Source organism: Sceloporus occidentalis, unplaced genomic scaffold (assembly GCF_023333645.1).
Source record: "Sceloporus occidentalis isolate IW3139 unplaced genomic scaffold, rSceOcc1.0.p SCAF_31, whole genome shotgun sequence".
Taxonomy (NCBI): Eukaryota; Metazoa; Chordata; class Lepidosauria; order Squamata; family Phrynosomatidae; genus Sceloporus; species Sceloporus occidentalis.
This window is the reverse complement of record NW_028317011.1, coordinates 1,568,352-1,593,108: the sequence shown is the minus strand read 5'-3', so window position 1 is coordinate 1,593,108 and position 24,757 is coordinate 1,568,352. Positions and strand designations below refer to the sequence as shown.

The window sequence follows — 24,757 nt, the reverse complement described above, 5'->3', positions numbered from 1 at the left end:
CAATATGCAAAGAAATTCTAATGATTAAAAATAAAGTTATTCACCAAACTGAACTACAACTCTTCTGGATTCTGAAATAGAACTCAGGAGAGAGCCTTGGAAGATGCAGTGATCATTGCAAATTCCATAGGGATCTGCATGATTCTGTTGACCTTAGTAGGAAACTACTGAGTGACAAGGTCTAGCTGAGTGCATCTAAAAAACCAGAGTATCTTAATGGGTAGAGAATGTGATGAATTCTGCCCCAGCTCAGCTGGACTGGTGCTAAATTGCCTCACTCCTATATAGCCATCAATAAGGATTATGTTTCTATGACACAGGTACAGCAGTAGATGCTGATTTTTAACTTAAAAAAAAGGTTCCTTAGAACAATATAGTTAACATACTTTACGTTTGACCTTTTAAATATATTGTGTAGTACCTTTCTGAAATCAAACTTTATTATTGAGCTCCTTTTTTAAATCCTTTGCTGAGTTTAGCAATATTTATTCACTACCAAACATTAATATTAACATTGTTTTATGACAAGGTGAGACTGATGTTTGTGGAATTTCTTCTGAATCTGCAGAGACACATTACCTAGAATTCTAGTTTGTTATTTTGTCAAACCGACAGCAAGGTGAATTTTTTTTAAACCCTCTGCTGAAAGATGAAAAGTAAATGATACTTCAGTTGCACCATTTAATGCTGTAACCTTTAAGATGTATATAATCTTTATGTTTCACAGACTAATGACTGACTTAAATTACATTTTAGGTGAATGCTGTTTTGCTTATTAAAATGGTAATATCGAATACATGTATACATGCATAAAAACATTTTTTTAATTTGTATGATGCCATTATAGATCATATATTATTCAGATCAACTTTCTGCTGGTTATCAGAACACATAACTTGTAGAGCAACCTTCACTGAAACCTTTTTTATATGTTTCCAAGTATATCCAATTCAAGAGACATTCATAATTTTTCTATGCCTTTTGTATTAATGAAAAAGTCATAAGTAGGCCAACATTCCTTAACCAGATGTGAGGGTCCAGTGAGACACTAACTAACCAGTGATGGTGTAGATCTATAATGACTCTCCGATACCAATTGCCTGTAGAGGATAGCCTTCTGATTCCAGTCCGAGTGTGGTAGTGAGTGTCCACCACTGTGCCTCACTCTTAAAACTATGCTGCGGCAATAACCTTTTTGGTTCTTTCTACATGAGTTGACAGATATCAGTTGAATGAAACATGTAAATTATACAAGGAGATGTAATTGTGGTTACATAGATTATTCAGATAATTGGGGGGAAAAAAACAAGAAGAAAGAGTTGTGGACACCTAATCAAGCAGTGGAGGGGAGTTTAAATTATGGGGCTATTTGGATAGCTTTACAAATTCAACCCTAGGTACTTCATATAATGTTCCCGCATTTGGAATATGTATAATGTCTTCACAGAAGTCTAGGCTTTTAACTATTGTTCCCCAACCTGTTCCTCATTTTCATAATCTTTACAGCAATGCTGTGGGTATCTTGTGTCAAGATTCCAGAATCTAGATGTTGACCTGTGTACAAAAAAGGGAGAAGAGGTAGGGCAAACTGTTAGATAATAACAGTTAGTGTATATGGAATAAGGAATAAGAAAAGCATAAAGTCATGAGGAAGTCGAGAAGCCATGAGATTGAGTAGATATATGTGATATTGCGAACATTATTTCAAATGTCAGAGCTTTAGTTAGGGATCTGGGTGTCTGGGACAAGGTCAGAGACCCCAAATCAAGTTGGCGTCACATCACTTACAGAAGTGGAAGGAATAGCAAGAAGGAGCTGGGGCATTGCTAACAGGTGGCTCTAGCTTGTCCCTTACATTGCTGTGCTTAGGGCAGCTGGCTCTCTTACGACCCTACCAAATGTTTTCATTGTATGTGTACAGAAATATAAGTGTATATTTATAATGCTGTCGTAGAATAGTGGCCTGATCTTTATCAAGGCATAGGCACATGAATGGATTTACTCAACACATGTTAATTATAATAATAGTAATAGTAATAAAAATGCGGCTCTGATATTGGAACAGTTGAACACATGATTATCTATACAGATACAAAAATTAAACACTAAACGCCAAATCAATTATTTATTTACTTTTAATGGCTACGCATATGGTAGTTTACAGCCTGTTTAACCTAACCAAACCCAATTTAAGTCCACATTTCTGAATTTGATCAAAAGTATTTATTTTCATAAATGCAGGCATAGCATACAAAGTGTTTGACTGGCTAATAGATAGACTTTGAAATCTTACATAATGTGAAAAGAATTATCATCATCAAAGGATAGGTCATACTATTTACATAATGAATAATTATATTGTACATTTGTAAATAGTTTCTGCAAGTCTACAGTACACATTTTTATTAAAATTAAATTGTGGCATTTTACCAGTTTCCTAGCTGAAAAGCCTATGGCTAGACTTCTATATTCCCATAATACAATCTAGTTTTTTCCCTCCCTAGATGAAACAAAATAAAAATGTTAAGACATCAGGGTGGCTAAATGTATCCTTTTATTAGCACATTTTCTGATATAGAAACTGCTTTATTAAATCGCCAGTGGAGAAATAGGCTATATAACCTATAAATGTGTTTTTCTGAATACATCTGCCTTGTTGGATTAAACTATAAAAACACAAGTAATTCTGTGTCTAAAATTATGCTTAGCTGCCTTGCAGCAACAGAAATTCCTGTACCTGGCGCAGTTCTTTGCTTCATTACAAGATTCACACTGTGTCTCCATATTACAGCAGTGCAACCAAACAAATGCACAACCGTTTCTGGCAGTGTTCACCACTAGCATCTGAATTACTGGCGGCAATACACACATATGCTCTTGGCAGCAGAAAAACTCCCTTTTGACCTTTTATGTTTCCAGTAGCGGCAGGAAGGGACATTCTGCAACATTTACTTTGGAAAGATAAGAATAAAAATATAAATAAACATTATGTTTTTAATTATTTGGTATTGTTATTTGATCATATAATAACCAAATTGATCACACAAATTAGTATTATTTCTTTAAAGAATAATCTCTTCAATTGTAGTGGATCTGTGTCACCTTAAGCTTTTAAGTTGGTCTCCATAATTATTCACTCCTTAGTTGTATCTCAGTTGTAGATTATATTGCAGGGGATCAAGAAAAAGTCAACCAATAAAGTAGCTATAAAAAGGTGACAACACCACCTTAAGGTTTTTGCGTACAATGTGGGGGGTTGCCTTGTGGGAGGTTGCGCATTTTCTTTTTAGCAGTTCCAGCTCACTGACACTCTGAGTTATGAACGGCCAACCCCACTGGGTTTCTCCTGTGAAGATAGCTTAGTCAGCCCTTTAGAATGCAAGACTATGTGAATGTTTTTTTTTTTAAATTCACCTCATCCATTCATTTATGCTTCATGGAAGGCCAGCTCAGCCCTCCTTGCAGAAGAAACAGCCTTGCATGATACATAATGACATCAGTGAGATGAAATTACCATGACCATGCAAAGTTCTGCTGTAATGAATAAACCCCGGTATGTAGAATGATTAAACTGTTTTCTGCAGTAATGCAAATTGCTCCTTTTCTCTTTTGCCACCAAATTGAAGGGGACAGGTTTTGCACTACACAAAGTATGTTCATTAAATAAGACGGTCACCATAATCACAGTTCAGCTAGAATACTAAGAACAAAACAAGCAGTAAAACAAGCAGTAAACAAGCTGCCAAAGCAACAGATTTGCTATACGCACAAATCACACCATGGGTAAATCTGTTGAGACCCAGAATACCCCGCGACAGCAAGGAAATAGAGAAAAAACAAATTCCTCATTAAGGGATTACTTTGACAGACAACAGGGACGATGTGATTTAGGTCTGCCACATAAAATGGTTGGCTACCACCAGTGTGGCACTGGAGGACACCCCTAATACCCAGGCCGCTAACAAAGTGTGCCCAGATGATTGGAAAACTCTGCCAAGATGCTTGCCGATAACGGATGACATGGCAAATATCATAGAACATGCCAATCAAGTACTACGAAACTAATTACAAGATAAAAAGGACTTTCGACAAGTCGGAGACAGGGTAGATGCATTAGTGGAGGAGAACACCAAAATTTGGTCTAAAATTCGTGGATTTCGGTGTGCTCTAGAGATGAACCATTGTATCTTCTCCCTTCTCTATTCTATCTTCAATCTACTATCGTCAATCTTTTTCCGCATCTCCAGATATAACCCAGCGGAAACTTCTGCGAAAATGGTGGTACTTTCATGTTGCCCTCAGATGAATTTCCGCCAGAATTGCGCTGCTTTCCACCATGTTTCCACTAAAAGTTTTGCTTTGTTTTAACCAGGGGCGTACCTAGAGTATTTGGCACCTGGGGCGGATCCCAACACTTTAAAACTGCATAGCTTCTACCGTTATATACCGGCGCAGACACTGAAGGTGGTACAGCATAACACTTACTGTTATCATTATATACTGAGGCAGACATTGACGGTGGTACAGCATAACACTTATCACTATATACTGAGGCAGAAATTGACGGTGGTACAGCATAACACCTATCACTATATACTGAGGCAGACATTGACGGTTGTACAGCATAACACCTACCATTATATACTGAGGCAGACAATGACGGTGGTACAACATAACACCTATCACTATATACTGAGGCACACATTGACGGTGGTACAGCGTAATCCCTATCACTATACATTGAGCCAGACATTGACAATAGTGCAGCATAACTCCTATCACTATATACCAAGCCAAACATTGATGTGGTGTAGGCCTACCACTTCATTAGTAGTAGGGATGCACCGAAACGAATTCTGGACTGAAACCGAAAATGCAGCATTTACCTGGCCGAAACCGAATATGGGCCCCCCCACACCATAAAAAAAAAATCTAACACTTTTATTTCAAGTAAGTAACATACCAAAATAGGACAAAACAATTAAATAACAATATTAATATATATATATATATTTATATATATGATTGTTAACAGCAATCACATTTCTATCATGCCCAGGCATACCCAGATTCCAGGATGTACTCGCAGACTTGGCATGATAGTAGTATGATTGCCCTATCTACCCCTTCTCACTCCCTTTTGTCCTACCTACCCCTTCTCACTCCCTTCTCCCTATCTACCCCCTATCCCCCCGTCTCACTCCCTTCTCCCTATCTACCCCCTCCTAACTATCTACCCTCTCCCACTTTGAAGTTCACTTACCTTTCAGGAGTCCTGCGGTGGGGGTGCAAGGCCTCTGTCTCCCAGCTCTGCCACTGTATGGAACAGTATAGAGTGATGGGAGTTATGATGTACTAGAGCATAATTATATAATGAAAAATACATTGGAAATGGTACAGCATAACACCCATCACTCTCACACATTTACCAATCCGCACATATACCAATCCACACACATACCAATCCACACACACACCAATCCACACACACACCAATCCACACATACACCAGTGCAGACATACACCAATCCACACACACACCAATCCACACATACCAATCCACACATATACCAATCCACACATATACCAATCCACACACATACCAACCCACACGCATACCAACCCACGCGCATACCAATCCACACACATACCAATCCAGACATATACTAATCCAGACATATACCAATCCAGACATATACTAATCCACACACATACCAATCCACACATACCAATCCACACATACCAATCCACACACAAACTAATCAACTCTCACTCACTGAATGCTTTCCTACCTTTCCTCTTTTCTCCTTACAGCTTCTTTTCCTTCTCTTCTTCAGTTATTCTGTCTTCTTCCGGGTCAGAGGGCACGGACGGCAGTGGGCGCGGCTTCAGTGTTGTGCGCCGGGATCTGACAACAAATCCCGGCGCACAGCAGCTGTTGCCGCGCGGATCGCAAGGGAGCGATATCGGAGGTCTTTAACAGACCTCCGGCTCCCTTGAGTGGTTTTAAGCCGGGTTCAAGGGTTGAACCCGGCTTAAAATCACTCAAGGGAGCCGGAGGTCTGCTAAAGACCTCTGATACCGCTCCCTTGCGAGCCTGCTCCTCCAGCGGCGGACATTGCGGCGCCCCCCCTGCCCCCCGTTAGGTACGCTACTGGTTTTAACCAGTTTGTGGGGGGTCTGGCCTCATTTTCTTGGCTTCATTTTCTTGGCTTCGTATGATTTGCCGAATTTACCAAATGCACAATTCTACTGTATACCCCTGACTACATATGCAGTTGTGGCATAAAACAAGTATTGTAGGGGGTGTTGGATAAAACAAAAATGCAAGTTTCAGGGTGGTGTAGTTGAAGAAAGAGATGGGTCCATTCGATTGGCATCCCCTTCTGTTTGACAACTGGCATGAACACAAAAACTATATATCATGTTTTGACAGGTGAGGAAACAGAGATAAAGAAGTAACTAACATAACTAAGAATTAGGAGATTGAGGATGAACTATAAACCGTTTGTGAAATACATTATTACAACATGATGTAAAAAAATCCCTAGAAAACAAAACATTGAAATGTATTCATTTGAGGGGGGGGGGGTATAGTCTGCATGTCTCTTGTGAACTCCCAGGACAGTCAGTTTTTATGGTGGAGCTTTGGGATTCACCCTTACACAGCATTACAACAACAGTCAACAAAAATTAACTTTACAGAATCATAACAATCAATCTGTATTTTAATTTTACCTTACAATTGAAAGTAATACAACCAATTTAGTATTATATATTTTTTACATTTAACGATAGTCAGGGGGCCACACACTTTCATAACTGCTTACCTTGAGCTGCGAATGCAAAAAGTCAAGTTCACAATAACAATTAAAAAAAACACTATTTTGTAAATGACATTGCATCATATGGTGTTCATTATGGATAGTCAATTATGGTATCTGGAACGGTGTGTCATTAGAAGGTGTAAAGACTTAAATTAGACCATCCACATTGATATATACTATTTGGACAAAGGTATTGAGACACCTGACCACTATATCAACAGGTACTTTGATGACATTGCATCCTAAATATGTACACATTAATATGAGGTTGGTTCCCATTGCAACTATAACAGCTTCCCCACTTCTGGTAAGGCTTTCTGCAAGATTTTGGTGTGTTTTTGTGGGAATTTTTGCCCATTCATCCAGTAGAGCATTTGTGAGGTCAGGCACTGATCTTGGAAGGCCTGGCTCACAATCTCTGTTGCCATTCAACACAAAAGCTGTTCGATGGGGTTGAGGTCAGCCAAGTTCTTCCACACCAAACTGCTGGAATAGAAAAGGACCTTCCCCAAACCGTTCTCACAAAGTTGGAAGCATAGCACATAGTCTGAAATGTCTTGGTATGCTGAAGAATTAGGATTTCCCTTCATTGGAAGTAAGGGGCCCAACTCCTGAAAAACAGCCCCATACCATTATACCTCCTCCACCAATTTTTGCAGGTAATTTTCTCCTGGCATCCGCCAAACCCAGACTCGCCCATTAGACTGCCAAACTGAGAAGTGCGATTTGTGACTCCACAGAACACGTTTCCACTGCTCCAGAGTCCAGTGGCGGCATGCGCGTTACATCACTCGACCCAACACTTGGCATTGTACTTGGTGATGTGAGGCTTGCATACAGCTACTTGGCCATGGAAACCCATTCCATGAAGCTCCCGCCGCACAGCTATGGAAAGCGTTGGTGGGTTTTACACACCATGTGTCTGCTGTGTGACTTTACATGGTCTTCCATTTCAAGTTGCTTCTGTTCCCAAACGCTTCCACTTTCCAATAATACCACTTACAGCTGGCCGTTCATTATCTACCAGGGATGAAATTTCACAAACTAACTCATTGCAAGAGTGGCATCCTTTCAGACTACCACGCATTAAATCACTGAGCTTTTGTCCATATAGTGGATGTTCTTTCTATCTTGTAAGTAGGATTTGTTTCATATAAAGTATATGCTTTATCTTATTTCTCTCTGTTTTATTAATATCTATTTTTTTCATTAGACATTTGTTTTGTCCCTTTTACAATATGTCATATACCATTGACTCATGTTAAAACTCTTCTTTGTCTCCCAGAAACACGTGAAGACAGAACGAAGCGTCTCTTTAGACATTACACAGTCGGATCGTATGACTCCTTCACTTCCCACAGGTAACAGTAAACTTGATCATTGCCAGAATGAAGGATGTAAAGAACCGCACATTGGATGTGGTGCATTGTCTAGGATTAGGAAAAACTAAAAGGTCTTGGCTATGTAGTCAGGGGTTAAATTCACGTTCTGAACTAGATTGTATGTGAAATTACTAAAAGTAAGCAGCAGTGGTCTATCTTATTGCTATAGGGGAAGGATAGGTGAGTGATACGATACAAAGGACCAGATCATGGTGACATTTTAACCTTCTCCACTTCCTTCCAAGACTACACGCCATCCTTGATTTTCTTATACTTTCTCTTAGTAAGTAAGAGAAAAGTGTGTAACAGCTTATCAGAATTTTGACAATAACTGGTAGCATCACGTGGAAATGAGTAAAGAATGGTTTACAATAATATTAATTTAGAGGCAGCAGAATATATAAAATTTGGGAAAGAACTTATTGTGGTTTATTAGAAATCACAGTACCAGCTGTTTATTTGTTCAGGAGAACAAGGAGAAGCATGCAGTATACGGTTACACACAGCGTTAAAATGCAGACACTGTGGAGTAGTAGTGCTGAAGCCTGTATGGTGACTTTTGTGACTTTTTGCAGTGATTATGTCATCCAGGAGAAGGTTGCACGGCTGCAGAAGAGAGAACTAGAGGGTTTCGGCTTTGTGCTGCGAGGAGCTAAAGGTACAGAATATAACTTGGTCCTGCAAACATTATCAAACCACCCTTATCGAGAAATAATATTATGCTTCCACTTCCTTGACATAGGCCTGTTGTCCAGGTCCCAAATTACACCCAGAAAGGAATCCCTTGTGTTGCAACCTCTTCAAAGGGACTAGTAGTAGTAGGGACTAGTAGTAGGGCAGCACTTTCATTGAGTCCCATGTCTTCCATTATTTGAAAATATAGTGAGCAAATTATTATTAAAAACGGCACAACCATTTTGGAAGTGGGAGTTTGATATTTAGGGTGGCAGATGTCTCTAATTTGCTAGGCCTAATGGTTTAGTGTACGGACCATCTTGGATCCATGTCAATAACAAAACATGTCAGGCATAGGGATGTTAATAGTGTTACTTCAGAAGCAGCCGTTCAGCATATTAGAGGAAAGTGAATTATGTGCTAATGCTGTTACAGAATGCTCATGAACTTCTCTGAATATTACTACTGGGAATTGTGAGGAAGGAACGTAACTAAATATCACAAATACTAAAGCACAACATAAATCATGTAAGAAAAGTGTGCTGTCTTTTCACAGACAATGAATCTTTCACACCATAACAATGCACATGCACCTTAATTTCGGGTTCCAAAGACAGTTTCGGAAAAACACTGTAAAGTTTGTGCAAAAATACATCAAAACGAGATGTGATTGACTCTAATACCGAAGTGCATGTCTTGATGTATATCTGTGTGCAAATTGAGGCTATTTGATAATGTTGTCTACCGTGGATACATTTGATGCATTTAAAGATGTGATGCTGAAGCCAAAGATTAGTGGTATTTTAGCGTGGTCTCTTGCAATCACCCATTTCATCACAAAGAGATATACCACCTATTTTTCACAGAATAATAGCGATGGCTCCTTCTATGCTGTAGTCCTAAGCGGTTTGTACATGTCTATAATTTCTACTGTATGGCTGCTCACAGTTTAGATGTGATTTTCTAGGGAAAGAAATATCCTGAATGTTGAACACATGTCATTTTCTGAAGCACTACTATTATCTTTATTATTATCTTTTATTTATATAGCGCCAACAATTTACGCAGCACTTCTCACAATACATATATTCAAGTATGACGAGGCTAGAATAGACAGACTAAGGCAAACTGATACATTAGGTAAAGAGGACATTGCTTGCAAGCTTACAATCTAGAGCGAACGGGATGAAAAGAAAGAAAAAGGTATGGAGGAAGGGGATAGGTAGTGCTATACATTTTCACACGTGCAACAGTTGTCATTTAATGCACCACATGGTGGCACTGTATTCTGGAGCATATATGGAAGCACACAAAAAGTGTCCTTATTATTGAACAAAAAACTACTTATTTGAACCCAAAAACTATTTTCCACAAAAATTGCATTTAATGACACATGACAATATTCCTGGGATAATCTCTAAATTTTCTCACCATTATGAGTTATACAAAATGTTATTTAACAAATAACAAAGGAATATATTTTCAAATTGAAGATAACTAACTGATCTATGATTAGAAATACAAATCATGTAGTTTTATTTTAACCCGAGGGGCAGTACCAGACCAGATGAATTTTTAACAATGAACCTTCTTCATACATAACATACAATAAACTGTGATATGCCAGTGAGAAAAGAACCAATAGTGATATCAAAATACTCTGAAACCAGAGCAGAAAATAAGCAATTTGCCCTAAAACTAGTGTAAAACTCCTGGGACCCAGAGCCAAAGATGAAGAATTATTACAATAAGTTTATATAGTGCTGTCTACTGAATAAAATAGGCAGCACATACATCATCTACCGTTAAGTTTCCTTGGAAGCATAAAAACAGGAATGTCTAAATATATGCCTATAACCAAACAAGGAAGGAATGGAGGAAATATATACAGACACAGAAACAACAGAAAAAACATACATGTGGTACCCACAAAACAGAAGAGAACATGGGCAGAAAGCGAGAGGGAAAAATGTACGGGAGCAAGGAGGGAAAAACAGAATATGAAAGATGGGGTTTTTAAATTAGGAGGACAATGTGAAATATACATTAATGGAGGTATACACTCACTGGCCACTTTATTAGGAACACCTTGCTAGTACTGGGTTGGACCCCCTTTTGCCTTCGGAACTGCCTTCATTCTTCGTGGCATACTTTCTACAAGGTGCTGGAAACATTCTTCAGAGATTTTGGTTCATATGGACATGATGGCATCACGCAGTTGCTGCAGATTTGTCGGCTGCATACCCATAATACGAATCTCCTGTTCCACCACATCCCAAAGGTGCTCTGTTGGATTGAGATCTGGTGACTGTGGAGCCCATTGGAGTTCAGTGAACTAATTGTCATGTTCAAGAAACCAGTTTGAGATGATGTGAGCTTTGTGACATGGTGCATTATCCTGCTGGATGTAGACATCAGAAGATGGGTACACTGTGGTCATAAAGGAATGGAAATGGTCAGCAATATTAGGCAGGTAGGCTGTCCCCCACACCATTACACCACCAGCCTGAACCGTTGATACAAGGTGGGATGGATCCATGCTTTCATGTTGTTTAAGTCTGACCCTGCCATCTGAATGTCGCAGCTTGAATCAAGACTCATCAGACCAGGCAACGTTCTTCCAGTCTTCCATTATCCAATTTTGGTGAGCCTAGGGATGGTTGTATGCGAATTTCCCAGTAGATCAGCAGTTTCTCAAATACTCAGATCAGCCCTTCTGGCACCAACAACCATGACATGTTCAAAGCCACTTAACTCCCCTTTCTTCAACATTCTGATGCTCAGTTTGAACTTCAGCAAGTTGTCTTGACCACATCTACATGCCTATATGCATTATGTTGCTGCCATGTGATTGGCTGATGAGCTATTTGTGAATAACAAGCAATTCAACAGGTGTACCTAATAAAGTGGCCCTTGAGTGTGTATATCTATATATATATAATGTAGTACTGCAGTATTATAAAAAAGGTTAGTGTTAGAACCAGAAAGATATGTGGACTGGAAAATATATAACTGTGGAAAAACTGAATATTAACAGAGGGGATGAAAAAGGACAGTTGAGAATCTGCGGCAGGAAAGTAGCTTTAAATAACGTGTTATTCTTTATTAAGATTTTGAGATACTGTGTTTTTTGCGTACCTATGCTGTGATATGTTTAAAAAACATCACTACCCTTACATATGTACCACATGTACCTATGTCTTTGGGCAAAGAAATAGCAAGAATTATGAGCAGTCACACTTAAAATATATTTGGGTATAGGTAGAGAATTTAAAGATCTTTCACAAACCACAATTATTTTTAGAGATACAGTACAATCAGCCTGTAGAGGGCATGTATGTGTTATGTATGTGCATTCAATGAAACATACACTGACATCTATCAGATTTTGAAGAAAGGGATGGCCCCTTCTACCAATGCTTTAAATAACATAAAACACTCTCACAGTTATAATAGTGTTTTTACACACTTTAGGACAATCATCTATACTGTGCGTCAAATTCATGCTTATGCTACAAAAAGGAAAGATGTTCTTTTCCCCAAGCCATTTTTTGTCCCTGCAGCAGAGACACCAATTGAGGAGTTTACACCCACGCCTGCCTTCCCTGCTCTGCAGTATCTGGAGTCTGTGGATGTGGATGGTGTGGCCTGGAGGGCAGGTCTTAGGACTGGAGATTTCTTGATAGAGGTGGGTCCCTTGTGGAAGTAAAAAAAAACTGTTCTCAATTATGTGAACCTCTTTTCTCTCCTGCACATAGGAATTGTACTTATTACTCATGTCTGTAGCCTAATTGTTCATCTGTCTGTTTCTCATAACACTTAAGAGATTCTCAACAGCTACTTCAGTTTCTTCTTTTATTCCCTTGATATCTGACCTCTTTCTTATTTCACATATTTCATTTGTATGTTGCAATATTCATTTGCATCTCAGCATTGTTCATGAAAGGCATGCAGTCAGTGTTTTTTATGTTTTTGCCCACTTACAATTTAAGCAATAGTCTTTGTAGAGTGAGCTTCCCTTGGACGTGCAGTAACTGATAGAATTTCATGTTCTTTTTCCCAGCATTTGTTTCTCTTTAGGGTATCTGAGTATTCTGTTTTTTTCTGTCAGGTGAATGGAGTAAACGTGGTTAAGGTTGGACATAAGCAAGTGGTATCTCTGATCCGTCAGGGTGGTAGCCACCTGACCATGAAAGTCGTGTCTGTGAGTCGCAAACCTGAGAGCGAAGAAGCCATGCGCAGAAGGGGTAAGACCTAACTGGGGAAGAGTATTTCAGAATATGTGATAGGACACAGTAATTGTGAGTGATATCTGATTGCTTTGTTGGGGCAAGGCAGATTCTTACAGTTTTGGATTAGCCTCGAGATGTTACCTAAGTACTATTGTTTAGGAAAATGAAACCCAAGTTATACGTTCCTCCGTATAACTTGGGTTTATAACAATAGTTGGCATTTAAAAATGCATTTGTCAAACTAACCACCTTCCTTAAAGATCAAATAACCAGATGTGAAAAGTGTTTAAGGGGCTACAGTAGAATGAGTTTCTACCAAATGTGTACAGAGATACCTGGTCTCATATAATCTGTGTTAGAGAACAAAAACCTTTATAGTACTAGGGCATTGTTTCACTCTAACCTGCTTTTACCAGTTTTGGCGTTTTGAGATCTGTCTGTGTAGATCTCTGGCATTATTTCTATATTTCCTTCCTTTTTACCCTATCTGCCGTATACATCCTTTCCAGGGTTGGAGAAGTCTATGTATCATTTAGGAGCCAGAGGGAATATTTAGATGGCTGTTTCTTTTTTTATATGGTATTATTTTGGAATCGATCCTTAGAGATTCATTTGGGACACATACATAGCAGCCAACAGTATAAGTGTAGGATCTGTGGCTTCTGGGCTGTGTCTAGCCCTGGTTCTGTCTATATCCGAGTTACGTATAACCTGGTAAAATAAATGTGTATGCCACCAACGTTCAACTTTAATTACATTTATAATATAGTTGCTGTTTATTACTTTTGTCTCTATAGGACAGATGCTGTGCAGTCTGATTTGGTGTAGATAGTTGGAATAATGCATGGAGATAGTTTGTCACAACAGCTGTTATCTTACCATATGCATTCAATGTTTTGAACATACTAGCTAGAAGCATGGTAGCCATTCAAGATGTTCCAAATTCAGGAACAGAAGAATCTATTTTAGAATGGCTACTTAAAAGAAGACTGCAAAGTGACATCCTGGTACCTATGAATTGTGCATATAATATGCGCACTTAGACATAGGGTATTACTAAAGTAACTATGCAGTAAATGTATGTTTTAAGGCCAATTATACACAACCACTGGTGTTATATAACAGTACCTGTCTGTTTTGTGTTGTTTGGTCATACAATCTCTTTTCTTTCAGCCCTATAGTTCTGTTTCCTCTTCTTATGGGTCTTTATTTACCCCAGGCGTTCTTGCTCAATATGTCCATAAATGCATAACTCGGAACATAGACATCTACATGAGATTTCATGAAATAGTGTAACTGTGACTTGATAATTGTGCCAACCAAACTCGTTCTAAAACTATTCCAATCAATTCTAATAACAAAACTGTTACTTGTCAGGAGAATAAGCAGGGAACTCAGATGTAAGAAAATACCTGGATTCTGAGATATTATTACAGTAGAATATAATGGTGTCAGCTGCAGACTGTGTAACCCTGAGACCATTGGATTGGCGTATAGCCCTTAATATTCACGGTCAAACCCAGAGAATGGCTGGCCACAATCGAAGTCAATCTAAGGGGGCCCTTAGGCTCTAAGGGGGCCCTTTGTAAAAACACATGTGGCAGACAACACATTATCCAGCCCTGTCCAAAACACATTTAACTAAAGTCAATGAATAGAAAACCAATACAAAGAAGTGCAGAAAGGGTTTACATGCTGCCTGAGCCCCTGTCACTGTGGGTGTGTAGACTAGTGAGTAAAACACAAGAAATAGCTCCAGGTACTGGCCAAAATCTTAAAATCAGAGCAGCTCCAGGGAATAGCCCGTTGTTCCCTTTCCAGTCTACCTCTGCAGAGTACCAATCAGGGAGGTAAATAAAGCTAAGTTACCCAATCAGCCCCCTGTATCCCTGTACCTAACATATGCATGGACACACATATTTACACACATACACTCACACTTAAACAAATCTGCACACTCACACTAACACATACTTACACTAACACATGTGCACATAGCCTCAGGCTAATACACATTTACACACTTATGGTAACACACATTCCATCTAACACATTTACACAAACTCATTGAAGCTAAGATACATACACACTAATGCTAATGCACACACTGCAAACCCACAGTATTCTTCTTAGTGTCTCAATTGACGGATGGGATACTGGAGTGCCACAGCCCAGTTGTAGCCTATATATTTGACACATCAAAGATTGGCATTAGTCTTTGTTTCATTATGTGATTTATCTATACATTTATGTGAACTTGTGCTGTGTAAATACATGTATAGACACGCATGTAGCTATAAAATAAATTCACATAAATCTGTGTTTATGCATCTTTACCATCTCTTTTTCTTTACATAAAGCATCCTGTCATTATTACTGCATTGTTTAGGGCATGGTTCTTATGGCCGGGTATCTACATACTGTTCTCAAAACATCTCATACAATATACACATTATAAAATATGTTTTCTGTCTTACCCATTCTCCATTCATCTGTCTTGTTCTCTCTCTCTAAATAGTGTGGTTCTATTAGTTTTCAACAATGCTGCATTCTTATATTGTGTCTATACCAAAGTGATGACGAACGTCTGCTTGATCAGTATAATTCCCTGAAAATTTTATACATTTTTGTTTTGTCTATGCACTGATAACCCTCTGCCTTTAGTGCATTGTCTTCTTTTTTTCTTTCCTCCCTCACCCTCTTGAAGGTGCAGACTCTCTGTCCATCTTTTTCTATTTCTCTCTCTCTCCCTCCCCTCTCTGTCTCTCCCTCTCTGTCTCTCTCTCTCCCTCCCCTCTGAAGTGTGAAGCAAGGGTTACCATAGAAACTCAGCAAGAACCAAGAATTTCATCCCTGAGCATCGAGGATAGAAGGAGAGAGAGAGGCATAGAGAGATGATGACCAACAAGAGAGAGGGATAGGGAAACAGGACCATAAATAAAGAGAGAAGTTAAAATGATAATGACTAAAGAAATGAGTAGAAAGAAAGACAGGGAAAAGACGAGGCTTGTGAAAGAAACGGAAAGGATCTAGCAATAGAAATCAGCAGAGGCGATAAGCAGGGAGCAGCTGCCAGAGACGCAGTGAATCTGTTGTATAAAGGAATCTTCTGATAAAGAAAAACACAGGCTGCCACAGAAAATTAAGTAGCTGCAGAGCCCCCTCCACCCACGCATGGCTCTGTCTGGGGTTCTAGTTCAAGGCCCTCAAGATGAAGTCGCGGCGAAGAGTTGGAAAGCTGCTGGAGCAGTGCAACCCCTCTTCTCGGGAGTATGAGGAGATGGTTGTGGAGAAACGGAGGTTCCTTCCAGATCCCCGCCGCCTGCTGGATAAGACTTGTAAGGTCACATCTCTTTTTTTTCCAGCTCCCCCACCTCCGAAGAGAGCACCCAGTACCACACTCACCCTGCGATCTAAGTCCATGACAGCTGAGCTAGAAGAGCTTGGTAAGTCAATGCAATTGGGACAGGGATGTGACTGGAAAGACTATTGGGTCGGTTAGAAAAATTCAGCTAAAACATATGGACACACTGGAAAAGGTGTAGTGCCTACATATGACTGTTTTATAGACACCATAATAGAACTCAAACACATGACATGATAAGGCTGGGAAGGCAGTTCTCAAGAATAGTGATTCATAAACTTAGTCCTTGTATGTTACATATGTAACCCCGAATAACTAAAAACTACCACTCAAAAGTTATTTGGTTAATTTTCTTAATAGCTTGCAAATAAGGCATTATGTGGATTAAGCAAACAAGTAGTAGAATAGAGATAATGTAAGCTTTGGTAGTAGGGTGTGCTATATTGTTCTTATAAATGTGAACAGGGGCCGCAGAAGTAGCACTAGGGCAACGTCTACTACTAACATACTAACATGACTAATGGACAGAAGAATGGCTCAGTAAGCAGCACACTAAAATTTAACGTTAGTAAATGTTAATGTATGTTTGACTTCTTGAGCTGATACTGTATAACAATGCATTCCAAAATAAGAATCATGGATCCATAAAACAGCTTCCGGGGTAAGGTCTTTATGAGAATGCAAGGTTTTCTATTAGAAGCATAAGCTAGGTAACAAAATCAAGCATGAAAGCATGAAATCAAGCATGAAAGTATTTTATGAATAAATTGACCCAATAGCGCAACAGATATTATTTGTCCTAATACTTTATGACATTTATATCAAAGTATATGGATTTAAAATGATTCAGTAAGACTTTGTTTCTTAGTTAATTCTTACTTAATTAAGTTTGTTATCCAGACTATATAGTGTATATACAAGCTGATGTAGACTAAATGTTACAGGAAACAAGCACCATGACATGTTACAATGTAAAGAGAATTAGGGTGAGTTAAAATGTAAATTTGTTTACTGTTGATGCTTGTGGTTGCAAGAAAGCAACTGTGGAGGCTCTTTGATTTGGATTGAGTAGTACTGTGAGCTGCATTATTTAGGCCAACTTTACATAAGGGAATTTCAGTTGGAACCCAGCAAAAGGACTTGTATCCTGGGACAGCTAATTCTGAACAGTTAGAAAGCAGTCAATGGTCTTGCAGTAAAATGAAAGATCTATCGAAAGGAAAAGGACGTTTTGTTATGGTGACAGTTACAAAAAGGTTACAGTAACAAAACTTATTCTCATACTGATCACGTAACTTAAGGGGGTTTTATGCATATTAAGAAACAGAGCAAATTTGGCTTTATGTCACAAGACAGGTTTGCTAGGAAACTGGAAACATTTGCCAGAAAAAAAATAATACTTGTCTGTCTGGGGTGTTATATAACACTGTTCTTCACGAGTTGATATATGGGAGCAGTGTTCCGACAGTGAAAGTCGATTACACCAGTGTGTAATCCCATACCAATTATCACATTACATGTGTCATAATATTACACAATGCTATGTAATAGACTTTTCTAGCACAGCAAAACACTTCATGTAGCATACATAGCAAACATACAATTTCACCTAGCATGCTTATGGCCACTCTAAAAATACAGTAGCTGAGTTGCTTAGATCTTAGGGTTTTAGAAAATATTCATAAAACTATTATGGAAACATCAAGCCACAAAATATATTATAATGTATAAATGAGTTAAAATAGATTATAATGTATCATTATTGGAAAAATATTGTATTTGAAATCATGAAAATGTTCCTTTAACACTGGTGATGTACCGTCATACCACATCCACCCAATACAATGTATTGATGATAATGTGGCAGCAAGCATTGTCCATAAAAGCACGACAAGTTATGTTTATTAGTAGAGTGGACCTAAATAATAAAACTTAACTGTCATCCTACTTTCACAAGGGTAACAGGGTTTAAATGTATTAATGATGTTATATTGCTTGCTGTAAGTTGTGATGGAACCCTCTATACAGTTATCAGATGTCACATAGTACATGTTGCTCACCATTTTATAAATAGCATTCCATACTCAATTCATTGTCCTATACTATTGCATTTAATCACATGTCCCATGAATCCCATGCATACTATGAGTGCCGCATATGACGAACCAGCACAACAACCTTGTAAACCACCAAGAAGGTAACATCAAGCATTGTTGATATAAAGGGTTCGCCTTGTAAAGGGTTTGCCCCATGGACAAATTGACATTAGTGCAAAGGACAATAATAGCTTTTGTCCTTTGCACAGCAGGAGCAAGAATGCCGAATACAAAAGAAAACCTAATATATATACATTCATGTAGGATTGGTGGTGGAAGGGAGGTATCTTTCTCCTAGATTCCTTTCCTATGTGAAGTAACACCAGAGTCTTCCACCTGCTAGGTGATTAATTTAGGTGAATGAGAGGGTGGATATAAAAGGGAAGCCAGGAGGGCAGATAGCTCTCTGGGTGAGGACACAGAAAGCCTGTCTGTGGGAGAGACATGTGAGTAAAGGTTGCTGGACACATTATATTATGTTAAGTTGGCAGAGAGAAGCTCTCCAGCTGGTAGTGAAGGACATCCCTTGTATAGTAAGTGCCGGACAGGCAAGGTATTTCTTTTGTTGCTGTGTTGTATTTCTTTTGTCTTTGCAACCTTTCTAATAAACCTGCACGAAGTTGCACGAAAATTACTGCTGTTTGCCTGGTTTGAATGAAGATGGGCACTTGTCCCTTGACCTCAGTGAGGGGCGATCCCAGACCTAATCTCACAATATATATATATATATATATATATATATATATATATATATATAAACTGCAGCTACCCCTGACGCTGTCACACCATCAAACGCCTTTCTTTTTTTCACCTTTGTATGCACTCTTTCTTGATACCCTTTCAGAAATGCTATCCCGCATCTCCCAGTGGCTACCTTCAAAATATACATATTGTTTTTTCTTTCATTACTTAGCAACGCCATTCATATTGCAAAAGCAGAAAGATACTAAAGTGATAGGAATGCACATGCCTATTGAAGAACACAAGCAACCTTACCCTTATCCACTCAAAACTCTGCCCCAAAAAGACCTCCTTTTTTGTCATTTTCCAACCAGTCGTAAATGAGTTCATTTTATTGCACAGCATCAACTATCTATATTATAGATCAGATATTCTTAACTATATTATAAAGCACCATAGCAGGTGAATCTTGCACAGGCTGACCTTTTTAATCCATAATTAATGCAGTAAAATGAAATATTTCAGCGCACTGGCAACTCAATTAAATAGAAAATCAATTTTTTATTATTCCTTTAAAATCAGCAAATAACATATTTGACAAATAAATTTTTAATACACCTCATGTCACATAAAATCATACCAATAAGTCATTGGTTTAATGCTTTTGGGTATTTTTTGTATTTTAATAATACGCTGATTCATCTTGTCTTTCTACTGTAAGCATTTATCCAAACGCTCGAGGGTAGGTGGCATAATTAAACAGTAAATGCTATTTTAAGGGAATCTGCTCGACTGTCTGTATGCTGTATATTTTTAGAAGCGTATATACCGTTATAATAATTCCTAGAGGTACACTGACACAGAGCTAGTAAGTGAATCCTGATAACCCATGATTTTCAATACCTTTATGAATCATTTAGTGACCAGTAACATCCATTAATTTGGGCTACCCTTAATTGGCTTCATTTCAGAACGGCTGGATGAGATTTTGGTGGCCTCAGATCCTTCCCTGAGACCAGAGATTGCAGAGGCTGATTCCAGAGCTGCTACTGTTAAACAGAGACCTACGAGCCGACGCATCACTCCTGCCGAAATCAGTGTAAGAGCAAGCATCCTACGTTCTCCTCTGTTCTCTGTGTATATGATGTCTGCTTTATCATCTGCCTTCTGCATCAGCTTATTCCCTGGCCCCTTTCCCTAATTTTATTTAAACTTTCGGGTGCATTGGTAGCTGGGCCAGGAAGCTGTATGTATTTTGTTATGCTTAGAGGACATTAGTTTCCAAATAATTGCATTAAATTGTTCATAGTGATATTTTGACACATTGCAATACAGTAAAATTTAATTTCATTTTCATCAAGTTTGGGTTGTAACGTTAACCATTTTAGAACACTGCGTTTATGTGCGTTCAGTAAATACAGTATGATGCTTGGATAATTTTATTTTCATTCTTAAATGAGTTGTCCAGAATTAAAGAAACTTGTTATCCAGACATCTGCTATGAAAGAACTTGTTATGAAAGCATCACCCTAAAATGTGCACAGGAACATTTGGTGCTCAGCACAGCCGTGCACCATACATTTATTGTAATGAGTCATTTTTAGCAGTTTATAGCAAACTGCTTAATGAGAGAACAGCAGATATGGATCAAATTGAGATACAGGGATCATTGTGAGCAAAAAGTAGTTCAACTTTCATAAATGCTTTAGCCAAGTGTAGGAGACTTTTAGGTAGTCAGAATGCCTTTGTGCATGTGCCATATGGTGAGGAACAATACGTATGTTTACTTCCAGTGTGAGAGCAATGGCTTAGTCTCTGTGTGCATGTAGGTCATTGTTAAAATTATGTTTGTGCTCTTTTCTTGTTTACAGTCATTGTTAGAAAGACAGGGAATTCCTCAACGTTCAATATCCCATATCCCCTCGGATAAAACTCATGTTTCCCTGCATCATGGAATGTCCCGAACAAAGTCTGTGGGTAAGAAAACATGACACTGATTCCTGTTCATTAGCAAGTCCATTAATAGGATCAAAGCAATTACAGCACAAGAAAATATGATCTATATAAGGTATGGTAATGGAGCATTGGGAGATGTAGGACAGCCATAGATTTAGGGCTACTGTAACAGAGAGATGATACAGTTTTGGAGTTCTAATAATGAGTACATTACAATTACTTGATTTAAGGTACTCTTCTTGTTACATGTTAGGTGTATAGCAGTTACTGTGTTGAAGGTACTATAGAGAAGTGATAGGAATGGGGCAGTTGTAGGGTGTTTGTAACGGATCAATTATATGTACAGTAGGGTTATGGCGACGTATATAGATATCCCCACAACAGTGGTACAGCATAATAGGGCCGCTATCTTAAAAGGTTTATATTGCAGTTAATATTTGTCTTAAGAACTCATCTATAGAGGATGTTTATAGTGAGAAATCATGTAATAGATCACATATAGGTACAGTAGATATATAGAGCAGAATTTTGCGCGATTTTTCCAATGTTCCAAGTATATGTGTAAGTTATTATTGCAGAGTCATGATAATATGTTTGCTCCATTTGGCTAGATATTAATTAAATACTTGTCTGCTTAGGTGAAGATGAGAAGTTTTCAGACTCCTTTCTCGATGGACGTTTCCCACGCAGCACCTCCATGCAGGATTCATTAAGAGAAGGACCTGGGATACCCCCACCCCCTCAAAAGGCTGCTCCCCCACCACCTTCACCCTATTATTTTGATACTGGGCCACCCCCAGCTTTCTCCCCACCCCCTCCTCCTGGCAGAGGGTATGATACTGTTCATTCCAGCTTTAAACCAGGTTTTGAAGCCAGGCTTCACGGGCTTCCACATGGAATGGGATCTGCAGAGCTACTAAGCATGGATCGTGTCCTTCCTCCTCCTGATCGTCAAAAACGTGCTCGGTCCATGATCATCCTTCAGGATACCTCCCATCTTCCTGTGGAACCTACAAGTATTTCTCGACCTGGCCCATCTCCTACCCCTCCAGAAAAACTGAAAAGAAGAAGTCGGGCTGTGGATAATCCTTATGCTAACATGGGCCTCTTTGCACCAATGAAGCCTCAGCGCAAAAAGAGTCCCCTTCTGAAGCAGCTTCAAGTAGAAGATGCCCAGGAACGAGCAGCATTAGCCATGGCAGGAGGATTTTCACGAGATCCCTCACCATCTCGTCGCAGCCCAAGACAGAGCATGATAAATTTAGGAACTGCTCACCATGAACCCCTTGGTAGCCCTTTTGCAACTGCACTGGCTGGTGTAATGAAGGAACGTGAGCGACGGCTGGATGAGAAGCGTAAATCCACAGTCTTCCTCTCGGTCGGCGCGTTGGAGGGCACACCTCCTTCCCCAGATCTCCCCTCTTTGCAACCTTCACGTTCTGTTGATGAGCGATTGTTGGGTAGTCGTGATGTTCTCCTACCATCCCCAGGTTCTTCACTCAAGTCTCTCATGTACAGTAGCGCACATTCCACCTTTATTCACCCTTTGACTGGCAAGCCCCTTGATCCCAACTCTCCCCTTGCACTTGCGCTGGCCGCAAGGGAGCGTGCACTTTCTGCCCAGGCACCATCTCCCCCTCCTCCAAGGACACCTACTCCTGTGAGGAGCCCAGAGTCAGACAGAGCTCCTCCACTCTTCCTGGAAATTCAAACCAAAGAGGGGCAGATGGGAATGGAGTTGGAAGGATCTGCATCTCCAATTTACAGCCCTTCAGGGGCTTCTGTGAAAAGCCACTGGGGAACACCACTAAGGAGGGAAGGGGAGGGCAGAGCAGAGAAAAGTCCAGAGAGACCAGAAAGCAAGGTAGAAGAGAGGAAACCTATGATCCTAAGCATAGTAGACACCTCTCAACAGAAGACAGCAGGGCTCATAATGGTTCATGCTACCAGCAATGGGACCGATGATAAAGAACAGGAACCACCACCTGCTACTGACCAGAAACAGGCTGCACAACCCGCTGATACAGAAGAGAAGGCCCCTTCGAGTTCCTCTTCTGACAAGACGCTTGGACAAGGAAGCTCAGAGGAGGAAGTAGAGCCTTTTGGAGGCAATTTGCCACCTGCCATGCTATCCTCCAGTGATGAGGAAACCAGAGAAGAGCTGGCTAAAATTGGACTGTTGCCTCCCCCTGATGCTTTTGCCAATGGAGTTCTGGTCACCAAACCTGGCACCCCCATCAGCCAACTGACTCGGCCTGGTACTTTGGCTGTGCCACCTGCCAAGCAAACCAGCAGTCTGTCACCCTCAGGGAAGCCCTCTGATGCTCCAATCCCCCACCCAGAGTCAGCTACAGATTCAGGTGTGGAAGAAGTAGACACGAGGAGCTCGAGTGACCACCATCTGGAGACCACGAGCACCATTTCTACTGTGTCCAGCATGTCCACTCTATCCTCAGAGAGTGGGGAGCCAACTGACACCTACACCTCGTACGCCGACGGTCAAACTTTTATACTCGAGAAGCCACCAGTGCCTCCAAAGCCCAAACTCAAGTCTCAACTGATGAAGGGCACCGTGACTTTCAGGGACCCCCTGCTCAAGCAGTCCTCGGACAGTGAGCTCATTGCCCAGCAGCAACTTGCAGCTGGCCGTCCGCGCTACCTCTTTCAGAGAAGATCCAAGCTGTGGGGAGATCCGGTGGAGAGCCGGCCCCTTTCCCATGGGGGCCCTGTGGAGATAGAAAAACCGTCAGTGATAGGGGAAATCAGTTCCCGACTCCAGCTACTGAACAAAGACACTCGCTCATTGGGAGAGGAGCCATCAATACCAGGATTGGACCCTGGAAAGAAATCACCAGTGGTGGCTGCTCGGTAAGAATGGGGGCTCTGGTCTATGAGTAAGTAGGGATTCCTTTTGGCCAAGCAATGAAGCTATAGATGTGGAAAGAGGGTCCTACTCTGGTTAACAAAAAAAAAAAAACTGTTTTAGAACAGGATTATGAGTACTAGTGTTAGGCTAGGAAGTGATTATTACATATGACTACATCTTCTCTCCTCTAAATGAAACACTTCCTAGAATGTATGCCCCAGCCTTTACATTGTGTCTCTTGTGTCACTGTTTTCCATCCTCTAATCTTGTTTATCACTATAGAAACAGAGCTAACCACATCTTCCAAACTTCAGCTAACATTCCCTTTCTTACAAGTAGAACATTTGATTACGCTGAAATCTTTAAATGTCAGTCTGGAAATGCAATGTTTCAGTGTTCAAAATTATCACTTACTGCAATGCGTTTATCTTCCTTTTGCCTCTGCACTTCAACACAACACTATAGCTCACAGTCATCACTAAGATGTATAGCTATCTTTTATGATGACATGAGATATACAGCTTTCTCTCATAATCGCAATGACTGAAATATACAGCTATCTCGGAAGCATCTCACATAGAAGAATACTATATTGTCATGCAATCTGTCACTGGCACAAGCACTTATCTCTTAAAGTCAATATTACTGAGACATACAGCTGTATCTCAACCTGTATCA

General features: G+C 39.8%; 1 protein-coding gene across 1 annotated transcript in view; it reads left to right on the top strand.

The window, feature by feature from the left end:
- The window catches only part of LOC149298691 (SH3 and multiple ankyrin repeat domains protein 3-like), a 99,765-nt gene that overhangs the window by 62,497 nt on the left and 12,511 nt on the right, over nucleotides 1-24,757 (top strand). The window contains exons 15-22 of the mRNA XM_089487050.1: nucleotides 8,113-8,188; nucleotides 8,785-8,867; nucleotides 12,448-12,572; nucleotides 12,996-13,131; nucleotides 16,482-16,562; nucleotides 20,229-20,356; nucleotides 21,129-21,234; nucleotides 21,852-24,081. Coding sequence (XP_089343176.1) covers nucleotides 8,113-8,188; nucleotides 8,785-8,867; nucleotides 12,448-12,572; nucleotides 12,996-13,131; nucleotides 16,482-16,562; nucleotides 20,229-20,356; nucleotides 21,129-21,234; nucleotides 21,852-24,081 — 2,965 coding nt within the window. The remainder of the gene's footprint in view (nucleotides 1-8,112; nucleotides 8,189-8,784; nucleotides 8,868-12,447; nucleotides 12,573-12,995; nucleotides 13,132-16,481; nucleotides 16,563-20,228; nucleotides 20,357-21,128; nucleotides 21,235-21,851; nucleotides 24,082-24,757) is intronic.